We start from the raw sequence: 19,875 nt of genomic DNA, 5'->3' as shown, positions 1-19,875 counted from the left end.
ACGTCTCTACTGGGGCTTCGAACAAGAGAGCTCTCGCCCCCTCCATGTAATCCTCAGTCTCCATCGGAAATGGAGAAGAGGCAAGAGAACTCTCGTCCGGCTCCAGCGCAGCACTAAAGCCAGGCCATCTAGAACAAGAAGGAGGGCTGCAGCGTCTTTGTGGTGTGAATCCTGTGTCTTTTTGAAGGTGCTCTTGGATGAGGAAAGTCAGTTGAATAAAAATAAGGAAGTTCCAGGCACTCTTCTTGTATATAAAAAAGGCTTTAATAAATAGCTTAGTTCATATTAGAACCATTAAAAAATACCAACATGTTTCGGCCTCTCTATCAGCTTTCTTCAGGGCATACAGACATACAAATGAGTAAACAGAGCTATATACAAGGTGGAGGCTGTGCTGATTGCTCTATTGAGCTCAGGTGTGTGTACCTAGTCAGCCTGAGTCTAGCTGTCACAATAGTATGTGCCTCTAGAGGTCCTCAAACATCTAGAGACCAAAAACAAGCATATATCATCATATATACAATTTTAAACTAGAAAGGCAAAACACCAACACAAATTATTCCCATATTTACAAAAAGGACACCATATCTATAGTATCATTTATCCCTGGATATGACATGGCTTTAAGTCTATATATCCAGTGACTCTCTAGTTGGTTTAGTGCTCTCTCCCTATCCCCTCTTCGAGGATTGAGGGGGGCATGGTCGATTCCTAGAGCTGTAAAAGAAATAGAACTGTCAGCATGTTTATCCATAAAATTTTTAACTATAGCATAATCACAGTTTAGAACCTAAGCTGCATATTTATGGTCACTGAGGCGGTCCTGTAAACGCCAACATAGAAATCTTTATTCAACTAAAGCCAGGCCGTTCGCCCCTGCTGCTCGCCGCCTTACGACGAGAGCGAGCCAAGGCGAAGAGTCTGCGACGCAAATCCCCGGCCACCAGAGGAGCTGTCGGCCTGTCGGCCGACTGTCCACCGGCGGGGGAACCAGGGCCGGAACCAGGCCATCTCACAGGAGATGGAGGCCCAACGGCCCCTCAGCGAGGCAAACTCACCACCGGGCGCCGCCCAGGTGTATCTGGCTGCCACGACCGCGGAGCCAGAGACGGCCCACGACGCACGGAGGACGCGGTGATAGTGAAGCGCTGGTGAAGGGTGCCGTTGCGAGCGTCTAAACCCTCCGACGGTGCAAACATTATCTCTTAGTTTTTCTCGTAAAATTGCGAGAGAGAGAAAAACAAAGATACAATGTCAACGTAGCTCCTTTCCAACAACTATTTCGGCACTAAACTCAAAGTGGTGTATACAGTCACTTCTACGGTGGTGAAAATAGGGAAGGAGCTGTAGTATGGCCACGACCCCGCTTATGTAGAGGAGCGGATGTGGGTGTGGCCAGGCGGATGGGTGTGTACATGTGGAGAAAAATTATTCAGTGTTAGATTGGATAAAGGGATAGTTCCACTAGAGTGCAGAGCATAAGCTATACGATAATATAACCATGCTCTCTAGAGCTGTAGCCATGCCCTCTAGAGCAATAACCATGCTCTCTAGAGCAGTAACCATGCCCTCTAGAGCAGTAACCATGCCCTCTAGAGCAGTAACCATGCCCTCTAGAGCAATAACCATGCTCTCTAGAGCTGTAGTCCCTGCCCTCTAGAGCAGTAACCATGCTCTCTAGAGCTGTAACCATGCTGTCTAGAGCTGTAGCGCCACATTCTAGAGCAGTACCCCTGTGCCCTGAAGAGCAGTACTGTACCCCTGTGCCCTACACCGTCACCCTTCAATATGGATGTATACAAGCAGAGCCATAGACAAAGTTTGTCGAGGCTGAACTATGGACAGATACATATTGTGTTTGATGTGCAGTTAATAATATTAAAGGTGCTGAATCAAAATCACATTTTCTTGACATCACAAACTGTTTGATCAATTTAATTTGGAAACAGCACTGCTTTAAATCACACAACCCTTTTTCCAAATAATAAACTTTAATTTCAGTGAGACCACGACTAGTCTATCACTACAGAATCACAGTCTTATGAATGTAGTAATACTAGTCACTATATAAGCTCAGTGAACGTAGTTCCTCTGCAATCTTTACAGAATAGGGCTATTATATTCTGTTCTATCCTTCATTCATTCTATCCTATTATATTCTATCTTATTATATTCTATTATTTTCTATTCTGTTATTCTATCTTATTCTATTATATCCTATTATATTCTATCCTATCCTATTCTATTATATCATATCCTATCCTATTCTATCCTATCATATTCTATCCTATCCTATTCTATTGTATTGTATTGTATTCTGTTCTACTCCCACGCGGAATGCTGTGTAGTTCCTGGATCTGTCAGAGTCAGGGTGTTAGTGAATCTAGTCTTGTATCTACTGTTCCTCCTGTGCCTTGGTTAAGGACTGTGCAGCCCCCCCACCCACCCCACCCCCTCATCCCACACCTGTCTCGTCTGGCTGTCGCAGGCATTCTGAATGTCCCATCTGAGCACGGAGCGTCTCCACAGCACAGAACAGCTCTGTCATCACCATCAACACCACAGCACACTCCTCTGGACGATCGTTGGGCTCTGTTCACCTTTATTTCAGCCAACTTACAAATGGATTTCCTTCCAAATCTCCCCAAAGTCTTATATTATCTTGGGGTATATCTTATGTAGTAGCTGATTGAGGATGACTGAATGATTCCTAGATCAGTGTGCATTTTGAACTGATTGATTTGAAAGTGAAACTGTGCCCAGCGCTGCTGTCTGAGGTTCATCTGCTGTAATAACAATGCTAGTGGCTAATGGTATCGGTCTATCAATGCTAACGCTAGTGGCTAATGGTACCGGTCTATCAATGCTAACATTATGTTAATAACAATGCTAGTGGCTAATGATATCAGTCTATCAATGCTAACAATAACAATAATGTGTTGAACTATCATTCATATCATCAATCATATTATTGAAACCTTTCTTCACATTAAGACAAGTGTCAGGGTAACAAAAGTAAGAGTAATACATATCAGAACGTCACAGAATCACATGAACATCTGCTATCCTCTCTCCTGCTCCTCTCTTCTCTTTTCTCTCCTCTTCTATCCTCTTCCCCTCTCTCCTCCTCTCCTCTCCTTCTCTCCTCTCTCCTGCTCCTCTTTCCTCCTCTCCTCTCCTCCTCCACTCCTCTTTCTTCCTCTATCTTCTCCCCTCCTCTCCTCTCCTCTCCTCTCCTCTCAGGCCTGTGATAGTAGAGATTCCTCACTTTGCCTCGCTGCGCGGCCACGAGAGGGAGCTGATCTTCCTCCGTAGTGACAACGGGGAGGCGTGGAAGGAACACCAGTATGACCTGAAGACAGACGACCTCAACCAGCTTCTCAATGGCATGGAAGAAGGTACTTCCCAACCCAACAGACTGTCCTCTGAATCTTGAGAAAGGATGTCCAGGAGTTAGTCTGGGCGCCGATGGTGCAAAGATATAACGTTGCATGGCAGCTGCCTTCACAAGATCACTTGAGAATCCATCTGGTCAGGCTTCAAGTTATGCGCCTGTGCCTGAACCACAGTGGTTCTGACCAATCAGCATCCTCCTGTACCTGAACCACAGTGGTTCTGACCAATCAGCATCATCCTGTACCTGAACCACAGTGGTTCTGACCAATCAGCATCCTCCTGTACCTGAACCACAGTGGTTCTGACCAATCAGCATCTTCCTGTGCCTGAACCACAGTGGTTCTGACCAATCAGCATCCTCCTGTGCCTGAACCACAGTGGTTCTGACCAATCGGTGTCCTGTGAGGAACTACTGGCGGCTACGGGGGAAAGATACCCTGCCAAGTATTTTTTTAAGTGTCGTCCAGGTATTCCAGGTTCAAAGGACGACTTCCCAGATGGTTCTGTGTAACAGATCATCTGGCAGGTCAGGCTAGCGTTCTGTGTAACAAACCATCTGGCTGGTCAGGTTAGGGTTCTGTGTAGCAGACCATCTGGCAGGTCAGGTTAGGGTTCTGTGTAGCAGACCATCTGGCAGGTCAGGTTAGGGTTCTGTGTAACAGATCATCTGGCAGGTCAGGTTAGGGTTCTGTGTAGCAGACCATCTGACAGGTCAGGTTAGGGTTCTGTGTAACAGATCATCTGGCTGGTCAGGTTAGGGTTCTGTTTAACAGACCATCTGGCAGGTCAGGTTAGGGTTCTGTTTAACACAGATCATCTGGCAGGTCCGGTTAGGGTTCTGTGTAGCAGACCATCTGGCCGGTCAGGTTAGGGTTCTGTGTAGCAGATCATCTGGCAGGTCAGGTTAGGGTTCTGTGTAGCAGACCATCTGGCAGGTCAGGTTAGGGTTCTGTGTAGCAAACCATTTGGCAGGTCAGGTTAGGGTTCTGTGTAGCAGACCATCTGGCAGGTCAGGTTAGCAAAGATACAACAACATACAACAACTTCCAAAGTTCCACAGACAATGACAACAGGACCTCATACAGTATGTTTACATTTAGTACATTTAGCTGACGCTTTTATCCAAAGCGACTTACAAATTGTAACAAGTCAGCAGGAGGGGTATATATATATATATATATATTTGTTTTTATATTATATTGTATTGTATTGTATTTATATTTTATATTGTATCTATAGTGTATATAGATACTGGACTGTATAGGAATGTGAAGCTCTGTATCCTCCCCCCCCCTGTACCCCCCCCCCCCCCCCATGCTGCTTTGACACCCGAATTTCTGGCGGCTAAGAGTAAGGTGTATTGTTCGTCTAGAAGTGCCGAACTTAAGTGCCACAGGGACGACAGTGGCTCAGGAGGTAGAGCAGTCGTCTGGTAATCCGGAGGTTCCCGGTTTGATCCCCGCTCCTCCCGGGCAGCGTGTCGAAGTGTCCTTGAGCAAGACAGTTAACCTCTAACTGCTCCCGATTAGCAGGTTGGCACTTGGCTTGGTAGCCTCTGCCATCGGTGTGTGAATGTGTGAGTGAATGGGTAAAATGTGAGGAATAAATTGTAAAGCGATTTGGATAAAAGCTGCTATATAAATGCACCATTTACCATATATTTTTTCCTGCTAAATCAGGTGTGTTCTTTTACGCAGCCTGTAGACTAATATGTAGGCTGCCCATACGATTTAGTTGTTCTCTGACAATACAGTTTAATCTAATCTAATATTTGTGTGACGTTCTGAAAACAAAATCAGCTTTATAGATCAGAAAAGGTTTAAGCATGATACTTGTGCATGAGTCGGAAAGAATATTTAAAAAATGCTCACGTCTGTTCTACAAATAAAAATTGGCCCATGTTCAAGATTTGGTTTAAAAAGCCTATCATCTAATGAATTATTCATACATAAGAATGATAAATAGCCTAAATATGAAATTCGTGGGCTGTTTTGCATAAGGAGGAATGATGTGTCCGATCGTTAAACTGACATGACCACCATGTCCGCCGTCAAAAGATACTTACATTCATTTGTTTTTTTTATTGATTTGGACTAGTCGAAATATCTTTAATGATATTTGGAATTGTGTGTGTCTGGAGAACATAAGCATCGCAATGCGCAGGAGACACTGTGCGTCTCGCGTTGGCTCTGAACTAGGTCTCCAAAGACATGCACAAGCACACGATAAATATAATTAATTTCACATGCATAACTCATGATGATAATTTTTAAATGTCATTATACATTCACAACAACAGATCGCACCAAAATAATTTCACCAAAAAAAGTGACCCACCGCCTATCTCTCTGTATTTCCCTCTCACACACACATGCACCCTGCAGTGACAATTTTCAAATAAATGCTAGATTATTGATATTATGTGTCATCGTGCACGAACAGAAGCGGCGTCTGAAAAATCGCTTCTCCATACTTTGGTCCACGCAAACCTCACACACACACACGCTCCGATGGCGGTGAAAGAAACATCGGATTAACCCAAGATTCGTAACATAGAGTCCTTACCTTACATCTGATGTAGTGCAAAAAGATTAATCCAATTCCTGATCGCCATTCCAAATATTGATCGCGTTTATTGATCCAACGTTATATGTCCAAAACACATAATCTACGCTGCTCCGAGTGTCCACAGTCCATCTGTTATAACGATAATGCATGCCCGAGAAGTAAAACCTGGACCAGACTTTTTAGATCGATGCACAGCCCCAGCCAGAGGGATTCCAATGATGTGCAATACCAGCCGGGAGGCGTTAGGCGGCGGTATTTGCCCTTTGCGAGCTCAGACCCATTCCCAATGATAACATCAGGCTGGATGGATGAAAAAGAAATAACGATTAAAACCCGGATTTTCTCGGGTTTGGCGCCCAGAGCATGGCGAGTTAACCCGACTTTTCTTGGGTCTGGCCCCGAATGTGTTAAGGTATAAATCTGTTATGATGTGAACATGTCAGTTTAAGATTATAAATCTAGTATGGAATGTGTCAGTTTAAATGATGTGAATGTGTCATCTTCTCATTTAGAGCTCGACACCAATGAGGAAATGGACAGGAAGAGAATCTGTCGCATCATCACCAAGGATTTCCCGCAATACTTTGCGGTGGTGTCACGGGTCAGGCAGGAGTCCAATCAGATGGGGCCGGAAGGAGGGACTCTGTGCAGCCGCAGTGTTCCATTGGTCCAGGCCTCCTTTCCTGAGGGCGCTCTGACTAAGAAGATCAGAGTGGGACTGCAGGTGAGAGGAGACCACAACATAACAGATACAGACCACAACACAATGGATACAGACCACAATACAATGGATACAGACCACAACACAAGAGATACATACCACAACACAATGGATATAGACTGCAACACAACAGATACAGACCACGACAGATACAGACCGCAACACAACAGATACAGACCATGACAGATACAGACCACAACACAACAGATACAGAACACAAGACAACAGATACAGACCACAACAGATACAGACCACAACACAACAAATACAGACCACAACAGATACAGACCACAACAGATACAGACCACAACATAACAGATACAGACCACAACACAACAGATAAAGACCACAACACAACAGATACAGACCACAACACAACAGATACAGACCACAACAGATACAGACCATAACAGATACAGACCACAACACAACAGATACAGACCACAACACAACAGTTACAGACCACAACAGATACAGACCACAACAGATACAGACCACAACAGATACAGACCACAACAGATACAGACCACAACACAACAGATACAGACCAGACCACAACACAACAGATACAGACCACAACACAACAGATACAGACCACAACACAATGGATACAGACCACAACACAATGGATACAGACCACAACACAATGGATACAGACCACAACACAACAGATACAGACCACGGCAGATACAGACCACAACACAACAGATACAGACCACAACACAACAGATACTGACCACAACACAACAGATACAGACCACAACAGATACAGACCACAACACAACAGATACAGACCACAACACAACAGATACAGACCACAACAGATACAGACCACAACAGATACAGACCACAACACAACAGATACAGACCACAACAGATAGAGACCACAACAGATACAGACCACAACACACCAGATACAGACCACAACACAACAGATACAGACCACAACAGATACAGACCACAACAGATACAGACCACAACAGATACAGACCACAACACAACAGATACAGACCACAACACAACAGATACAGACCACAACAGATACAGACCACAACAGATACAGACCACAACAGCTACAGACCACAACACAACAGATACAGACCACAACATAACAGTTACAGACAACAACAGATACAGACCACAACAGATACAGACCACAACAGATACAGACCACAACACAACAGATACAGACCACAACACAACAGATATAGACCACAACAGATACAGACCACAACATAACAGATACAGACCACAACAGATACAGACCACAACACAACAGATACAGACCATAACACAACAGATACAGACCACAACACAACAGATACAGACCACAACACAACAGATACAGACCACAACACAACAGATACAGACCACACCAGATACAGACCACAACACGACAGATACAGACCACAACAGATACAGACCACAACACAACAGATACAGACCACAACACAACAGATACAGACCACAACAGATACAGACTACAACAGATACAGATACAGACCACAGCAGATACAGACCACAACACAACAGATACTGACCACAACACAACAGATACAGACCACAACAGATACAGACCACAAGACAACAGATACAGACCACAAGACAACAGATACAGACCACAACAGATACAGACCACAACAGATACAGACCACAACAGATACAGACCACAACACAACAGATACAGACCACAACACAACAGATACAGACCACAACAGATACAGACCACAACAGATACAGACCACAACAGATACAGACCACAACATAACAGAAACAGACCACAACATAACAGATACAGACCACAACACAACAGATACAGACCACAACACAACAGATACAGACCACAACAGATACAGACCACAACACAACAGATACAGACCACAACAGATACAGACCACAACACAACAGATACAGACCACAACAGATACAGACCACAACAGATACAGACCACAACAGATACAGACCACAACACAACAGATACAGACCACAACAGATACAGACCACAACAGATACAGATCACAACAGATACAGACCACAACACAACAGATACAGACCACAACACAACAGATACAGACCACAACACAACAGATACAGACCACAACAGATACAGACTACAACAGATACATATACAGACCACAACAGATACAGACCACAACACAACAGATACAGACCACAACAGATACAGACCACAACAGATACAGATACAGACCACAACAGATACAGACCACAACACAACAGATACAGACCACAACACAACAGATACAGACCACAACACAACAGATACAGACAACAACAGATACAGACCACAACACAACAGATACAGACCACAACACAACAGATACAGACCACAACAGATACAGACCACAACAGATACATATACAGACCACAACAGATACAGACCACAACACAACAGATACAGACCACAACACAACAGATACAGACCACAACACAACAGATACAGACCACACCAGATACAGACCACAACACAACAGATACAGACCACAACACAACAGATACAGACCACAACACAACAGATACAGACCACAACAGATACAGACCACAACAGATACAGACCACAACAGATACAGATACAGACCACAACAGATACAGACCACAACAGATACAGACCACAACACAACAGATACAGACCACAACAGATACAGACTACAACACAACAGATACAGACCACAACACAACAGTTACAGACCACAACACAACAGATACAGACCACAACAGATACAGACCACAACACAACAGTTACTGACCACAACACAACAGATACAGACCACAACAGATACAGACCACAACAGATACAGACCACACCAGATACAGACCACAACACAACAGATACAGACCACAACAGATACAGACCACAACATAACAGATACAGACCACAACACAACATATACAGACCACAACACAACAGATACAGACCACAACACAACAGATACAGGCCACAACAGATACAGACCACAACACAACATATACAGACCACAACATAACAGATACAGACCACAACAGATACACAACACAACAGATACAGACCACAACAGATACAGACTACAACAGATACATATACAGACCACAACAGATACAGACCACAACACAACAGATACAGACCACAACAGATACAGACCACAACAGATACAGACCACAACAAAACAGATACAGACCACAACAGATACAGACCACAACATAACAGATACAGACCACAACACAACAGATACAGACCACAACACAACAGATACAGACCACAACACAACAGATACAGACCACAACAGATACAGACCACAACACAACAGGTACAGACCACAACACAACAGATACAGACCACAACAGATACAGACCACAACAGATACATATACAGACCACAACAGATACAGACCACAACACAACAGATACAGACCACAACACAACAGATACAGACCACAACACAACAGATACAGACCACAACAGATACAGACCACAACACAACAGACACAGACCACAACACAACAGATACAGACCACAACACAACAGATACAGACCACAACACAACAGATACAGACCACAACACAACAGATACAGACCACAACATAACAGATACAGACCACAACACAACAGATACAGACCACAACACAACAGATACAGACCACAACACAACAGATACAGACCACAACAGATACAGACCACAACACAACAGATACAGACCACAACAGATACACAACACAACAGATACAGACCACAACAGATACAGACTACAACAGATACATATACAGACCACAACAGATACAGACCACAACACAACAGATACAGACCACAACAGATACAGACCACAACAGATACAGACCACAACAAAACAGAGACAGACCACAACAGATACAGACCACAACATAACAGATACAGACCACAACACAACAGATACAGACCACAACACAACAGATACAGACCACAACACAACAGATACAGACCACAACACAACAGATACAGACCACAACAGATACAGACCACAACAGATACATATACAGACCACAACAGATACAGACCACAACACAACAGACACAGACCACAACACAACAGATACAGACCACAACACAACAGATACAGACCACAACAGATACAGACCACAACACAACAGATACAGACCACAACAGATACAGACCACAACACAACAGATACAGACCACACCACAACAGATACAGACCACAACAGATACAGACCACAACACAACAGATACAGACCACAACAGATACAGACCACAACACAACAGATACAGACCACAACAGATACAGACCACAACACAACAGATACAGACCACAACACAACAGATAGAGACCACAACAGATACAGACCACAACACAACAGATACAGACCACAACAGATACAGACCACAACACAACAGATACAGACCACAACACAACAGATACAGACCACAACAGATACAGACCACAACACAACAGATACAGACCACAACATAACAGGTACAGACCACAACAGATACAGACCACAACAGATACAGACCACAACACAACAGATACAGACCACAACACAGCAGTTACAGACCACAACACAACAGATACAGACCACAACAGATAGAGACCACAACAGATACAGACCACAACACAACAGATACAGACCACAACACAACAGTTACAGACCACAACACAACAGATACAGACCACAACAGATACAGACCACAACAGATACAGACCACACCAGATACAGACCACAACACAACAGTTACAGACCACAACACAACAGATACAGACCACAACAGATACAGACCACAACAGATACAGATCACAACAGATACAGACCACAACACAACAGATACAGACCACAACATAACAGTTACATACAACAACAGATACAGACCACAACACAACAGATACAGACCACAACAGATACAGACCACAACACAACAGATACAGACCACAACACAACAGATACAGACCACAACAGATACAGACCACAACACAACAGATACAGACCACAACAGATACAGACCACAACACAACAGATGCAGACCACAACACAACAGATACAGACCACAACAGATACAGACCACAACACAACAGATACAGACCACAACAGATACACAACACAACAGATACAGACCACAACAAATACAGACCACAACAGATACAGACCACAACACAACAGATACAGACCACAACACAACAGTTACAGATACAGATCACAACAGATACAGACCACAACACAACAGATACAGACCACAACAGATACAGATCACAACAGATACAGACCACAACACAACAGATACAGACCACAACATAACAGTTACAGACAACAACAGATACAGACCACAACACAACAGATACAGACCACAACAGATACAGACCACAACACAACAGATACAGACCACAACAGATACAGACCACAACACAACAGATACAGACCACAACAGATACAGACCACAACACAACAGATGCAGACCACAACACAACAGATACAGACCACAACAGATACAGACCACAACACAACAGATACAGACCACAACAGATACACAACACAACAGATACAGACCACAACACAACAGTTACAGACCACAACACAACAGATACAGACCACAACACAACAGATACAGACCACAACAGATACAGACCACAACACAACAGACACAGACCACAACAGATACAGACCACAACACAACAGATACAGACCACAACAGATACAGACCACAACAGATACAGACCACTACAGATACAGACCACAACAGATACAGACCACAACACAACAGATACAGACCACAACATAACAGATACAGACCACAACAGATACAGACCACAACAGATACAGACCACAACACAACAGATACAGACCACAACATAACAGTTACAGCCAACAACAGATACAGACCACAACACAACAGATACAGACCACAACACAACAGATACAGACCACTACAGATACAGACCACAACAGATACAGACCACAATACAACAGATACAGACCACAACATAACAGTTACAGCCAACAACAGATACAGACCACAACACAACAGATACAGACCACAACACAACAGATACAGACCACAACAGATACAGACCACAACACAACAGATACAGACCACAACAGATACAGACCACAACACAACAGATACAGACCACAACACAACAGATACAGACCACAACAGATACAGACTACAACACAACAGATACAGACCACAACAGAACAGTTACAGACCACAACAGATACAGACCACAACAGATACAGACCACAACATAACAGATACAGACCACAACACAACAGATACAGACCACAACAGATACAGACCACAAAAGATACAGACCACAACAGATACAGACCACAACACAACAGATACAGACCACAACACAACAGTTACAGACCACAACACAACAGATACAGACCACAACAGATACAGACCACACCAGATACAGACCACAACACAACAGATACAGACCACAACACAACAGATACAGACCACAACAGATACAGATCACAACAGATACAGACCACAACACAACAGATACAGACCACAACAGATACAGACCACAACACAACAGATACAGACCACAACATAACATTTACAGACCACAACAGATACAGACCACAACAGATACAGATCACAACAGATACAGACCACAACACAACAGATACAGACCACAACAGATACAGACCACAACAGATACAGACCACAACATAACAGATACAGACCACAACACAACAGATACAGACCACAACAGATACAGACCACAACAGATACAGACCACAACACAACAGATACAGACCACAACAGATACAGACCACAACACAACAGATATAGACCACAACAGATACAGACCACAACAGATACAGACCACAACACAACATATACAGACCACAACACAACAGTTACAGACCACAACACAACAGATACAGACCACAACAGATACAGATCACAACAGATACAGACCACAACACAACAGATACAGACCACACCACAACAGATACATACCACAACACAACAGATACAGACCACAACACAACAGATACAGACCACAACAGATACAGACCACAACACAACAGATACAGACCACAACAGATACAGACCACAACACAACAGATACAGACCACAACAGATACAGACCACAACACAACAGATACAGACCACAACCCAACAGATACAGACCACAACAGATACAGACCACAACAGATACAGACCACAACAGATGCAGACCACAACACAACAGATACAGACCACAACAGATACAGACCACAACACAACAGATACAGACCACAACATAACATTTACAGACCACAACAGATACAGACCACAACAGATACAGATCACAACAGATACAGACCACAACACAACAGATACAGACCACAACAGATACAGACCACAACAGATACAGACCACAACAGATACAGACCACAACACAACAGATACAGACATCAACACAACAGATACAGACCACAACAGATACAGACCACAACACAACAGATACAGACCACAACAGATACAGACCACAACATAACAGATACAGACCACAACAGATACAGACCACAACACAACAGATACAGACCACAACACAACAGATACAGAACACAACAGATACAGACCACAACACAACAGATACAGACCACAACAGATACAGACCACAACAGATACAGACCACAACACAACAGTTACAGACCACAACACAACAGATACAGACCACAACAGATACAGACCACAACACAACAGATACAGACCACAACAGATACAGAACACAACAGATACAGACCACAACAGATACAGACCACAACACAACATATACAGACCACAACATAACAGTTACAGACCACAACAGATACAGACCACAACACAACAGATACAGACCACAACAGATACAGACCACAACAGATACAGACCACAACACAACAGATACAGACCACAACACAACAGTTACAGATCACAACAGATACAGACCACAACAGATACAGACCACAACACAACAGTTACAGACAACAACAGATACAGACCACAACAGATACAGACCACAACAGATACAGACCACAACATAACAGTTACAGACAACAACAGATACAGACCACAACAGATACAGACCACAACACAACAGATACAGACCACAACAGATACAGACCACAACAGATACACAACACAACAGATACAGACCACAACAGATACACAACACAACAGATACAGACCACAACAGATACAGACCACAACACAACAGATACAGACCACAACACAACAGATACAGACCACAACATATACAGACCACAACACAACAGTTACAGACCACAACACAACAGATACAGACCACAACAGATACAGACCACAACACAACAGTTACAGACCACAACACAACAGATACAGTTCACAACAGATAAGGACCACAACAGATAAGGACCACAACACAACAGATACAGACCACAACACAACAGATACAGACCACAACAGATACAGACCACAACACAACAGATTCAGACCACAACAGATACAGACCACAACAGATACAGACCACAACAGATACAGACCACAACACAACAGATACAGACCACAACAGATACAGACCACAACACAACAGATATAGACCACAACAGATACAGACCACAACAGATACAGACCACAACACAACATATACAGACCACAACACAACAGTTACAGACCACAACACAACAGATACAGACCACAACAGATACAGATCACAACAGATACAGACCACAACACAACAGATACAGACCACACCACAACAGATACATACCACAACACAACAGATACAGACCACAACACAACAGATACAGACCACAACAGATACAGACCACAACACAACAGATACAGACCACAACAGATACAGACCACAACACAACAGATACAGACCACAACAGATACAGACCACAACACAACAGATACAGACCACAACAGATACAGACCACAACATATACAGACCACAACAGATACAGACCACAACACAACAGATACAGACCACAACAGATACAGACCACAACACAACAGATACAGACCACAACACAACAGATACACACCACAACCCAACAGATACAGACCACAACAGATACAGACCACAACAGATACAGACCACAACAGATACAGACCACAACACAACAGATACAGACCACAACACAACAGATACAGACCACAACACAACATATTCAGACCAAAACAGATACAGACCACAACAGATACAGACCACAACACTACAGATACAGACCACAACACAACAGATACAGACCACAACACAACAGATACAGACCACAACACAACAGATACAGACCACAACACAACAGATACAGACCACAACACAACAGATACAGACCACAACAGATACAGACCACAACATAACAGATACAGACCACAACATATACAGACCACAACAGATACAGACCACAACACAACAGATACAGACCACAAGACAACAGATACAGACCACAACAGATACAGACCACAACACAACAGATACAGACCACAACAGATACAGACCACAACACAACAGATACAGACCACAACAGATACAGACCACAACATAACAGATACAGACCACAACACAACAGATACAGACCACAACAGATACAGACCACAACATAACAGATACAGACCACAACAGATACAGACCACAACACAGCAGATACAGACCACAACACAACATATACAGACCACAAGACAACATATACAGACCACAACAGATACAGACCACAGCAGATACAGACCACAAGACAACATATACAGACCACAACAGATACAGACCACAACACAACAGATACAGACCACAACACAACAGATACAGACCACAACACAACAGATACAGACCACAACAGATACAGATCACAACAGATACAGACCACAACACAACAGATACAGACCACACCACAACAGATACAGACCACAACACAACAGATACAGACCACAACACAACAGATACAGACCACAACAGATACAGACCACAACAGATACAGACCACAACAGATACAGACCACAACACAACAGATACAGACCACAGGACAACAGATACAGACCACAACAGATACAGACCACAACACAACAGATACAGACCACAACAGATACAGACCACAACCCAACAGATACAGACCACAACACAACAGATACAGACCACAACACAACATATACAGACCACAACCCAACAGATACAGACCACAGCAGATACAGACCACAACAGATACAGACCACAACAGATACAGACCACAACACAACAGATACAGACCACAACAGATACAGACCACAACACAACAGATACAGACCACAACACAACAGATACAGACCACAACAGATACAGACCACAACACAACAGTTACAGACCACAACACAACAGATACAGACCACAACAGATACAGACCACAACACAACAGTTACAGACCACAACACAACAGATACAGTTCACAACAGATAAGGACCACAACAGATAAGGACCACAACACAACAGATACAGACCACAACACAACAGATACAGACCACAACAGATACAGACCACAACACAACAGATTCAGACCACAACAGATACAGACCACAACAGATACAGACCACAACACAACAGATTCAGACCACAACAGATACAGACCACAACAGATACAGACCACAACATAACAGATACAGACCACAACACAACAGATACAGACCACAACAGATACAGACCACAACATAACAGATACAGACCACAACAGATACAGACCACAACACAGCAGATACAGACCACAACACAACATATACAGACCACAAGACAACATATACAGACCACAACAGATACAGACCACAGCAGATACAGACCACAACACAACATATACAGACCACAACAGATACAGACCACAACACAACAGATACAGACCACAACACAACAGATACAGACCACAACACAACAGATACAGACCACAACAGATACAGATCACAACAGATACAGACCACAACACAACAGATACAGACCACACCACAACAGATACAGACCACAACCCAACAGATACAGACCACAACACAACAGATACAGACCACAACACAACATATACAGACCACAACCCAACAGATACAGACCACAGCAGATACACAACACAACAGATACAGACCACAACAGATACACAACACAACAGATACAGACCACAACAGATACATACCACAACACAACAGATACAGACCACAACAGATACAGACCACAACAGATACAGACCACAACACAACAGATACAGACCACAACACAACAGATACAGACCACAACACAACAGATACAGACCACAACAGATACAGACCACAACAGATACAGACCACAACATAACAGATACAGACCACAACATATACAGACCACAACACAACAGATACAGACCACAACGCAACAGAAACAGACCACAGGACAACAGATACAGACCACAACAGATACAGACCACAACACAACAGATACACACCACAACAGATACAGACCACAACACAACAGATACAGACCACAACACAACAGATACAGACCACAACATATACAGACCACAACAGATACAGACCACAACATAACAGATACAGACCACAACATATACAGACCACAACACAACATATACAGACCACAAGACAACAGATACAGACCACAACAGATACAGACCACAACAGATACAGACCACAACACAACAGATACAGACCACAACAGATACAGACCACAACACAACAGATACAGACCACAACACAACAGTTACAGACCACAACACAACAGATACAGACCACAACAGATACAGACCACAACAGATACAGACCACAACACAACAGATACAGACCACAACAGATACAGAACACAACAGATACAGACCACAACAGATACAGACCACAACACAACATATACAGACCACAACATAACAGTTACAGACCACAACAGATACAGACCACAACACAACAGATACAGACCACAACAGATACAGACCACAACAGATACATACCACAACACAACAGATACAGACCACAACATATACAGACCACAACACAACAGATACAGACCACAACACAACAGATACAGACCACAACATAACAGTTACAGACCACAACAGATACAGACCACAACATATACAGACCACAACAGATACAGACCACAACAGATACAGACCACAACGCAACAGATACAGACCACAACATAACAGTTACAGACCACAACAGATACAGACCACAACACAACAGATACATACCACCAGATACAGACCACAACAGATACAGACCACAACACAACATATACAGACCACAACAGATACAGACCACAACACAACAGATACAGACCACAACACAACAGATACAGACCACAACAGATACAGACCACAACACAACAGATACAGACCACAACATAACAGTTACAGACCACAACAGATACAGACCACAACAGATACAGACCACAACAGATACAGACCACAACAGATACAGACCACAACAGATACAGACCACAAGGCAACATATACAGACCACAACAGATACAGACCACAACACAACAGATACAGACCACAACACAACAGATACAGACCACAACAGATACAGACCACAACACAACAGATACAGACCCCAACATAACAGATACAGACCACAGCACAACAGATACAGACCACAACACAACAGATACAGACCACAACAGATACAGACCACAACACAACAGCTACAGACCACAACACAACAGAAACACAACAGATACAGACCACAACACTACAGATACAAAGAAAACTCAGCTCAGAACTCGGCAGAATCTGCACCTGGCTCGCTGATAACAAACTATCATTACACCTGGGTAAAACAGAGTCCATTCTCTTCAGATCAAATAACAAACTCAGCAAGACCGACGGCTTCTCAGTTACAGTGGGTGATAATATTGTCACAAGGAAAGATGAAATTACATACCTGGGTTCCATCCTAGAGGCAAATCTTTCCTGTGACAAAATGGCATCCAAGGTAATAAAAAAAGTCAACCAACGAACTAGATTCTTGTACCGGATCTCCTCTCTGGTAAACAAGAATACCCTGAAGACTCTGGCAGGAGCACTCATTCAAGGGTACTACGACTATGCTTGCACCTCATGGTACCAAAGCACCTCAAAGGCGCTAAAAACAAGATTACAAACTTCACAAACTGGTCAGACTACTACTTGACCTTACTCCTAGAACCCACCTCACCCCTGCCCACTTTGACAACCTAGGATGGCTTAGAGTAGACAACAGAGTACAGCAACTTGCAATGGGCCTGGTCTACAAGATACACTATACGACTAAG

General features: G+C 43.3%; 1 protein-coding gene across 1 annotated transcript in view; it reads left to right on the top strand.

The window, feature by feature from the left end:
• The window catches only part of ank3b (ankyrin 3b), a gene marked incomplete at its 3' end in the record, with an annotated part of 393,887 nt that overhangs the window by 276,807 nt on the left and 97,205 nt on the right, over positions 1-19,875 (top strand). The window contains 2 exon segments of the mRNA XM_084323081.1: positions 3,244-3,398; positions 6,477-6,688. Of these exon segments, the coding sequence (XP_084179207.1) occupies positions 3,244-3,398; positions 6,477-6,688 (367 nt within the window).

Source organism: Notolepis coatsorum (assembly GCF_963971535.1).
Source record: "Notolepis coatsorum genome assembly, chromosome: 10".
In the NCBI taxonomy this organism is placed as follows: domain Eukaryota; kingdom Metazoa; phylum Chordata; class Actinopteri; order Aulopiformes; family Paralepididae; genus Notolepis; species Notolepis coatsorum.
Note: the sequence above shows the minus strand (reverse complement) of the source record. Positions and strands in the feature narration are given on the sequence as shown.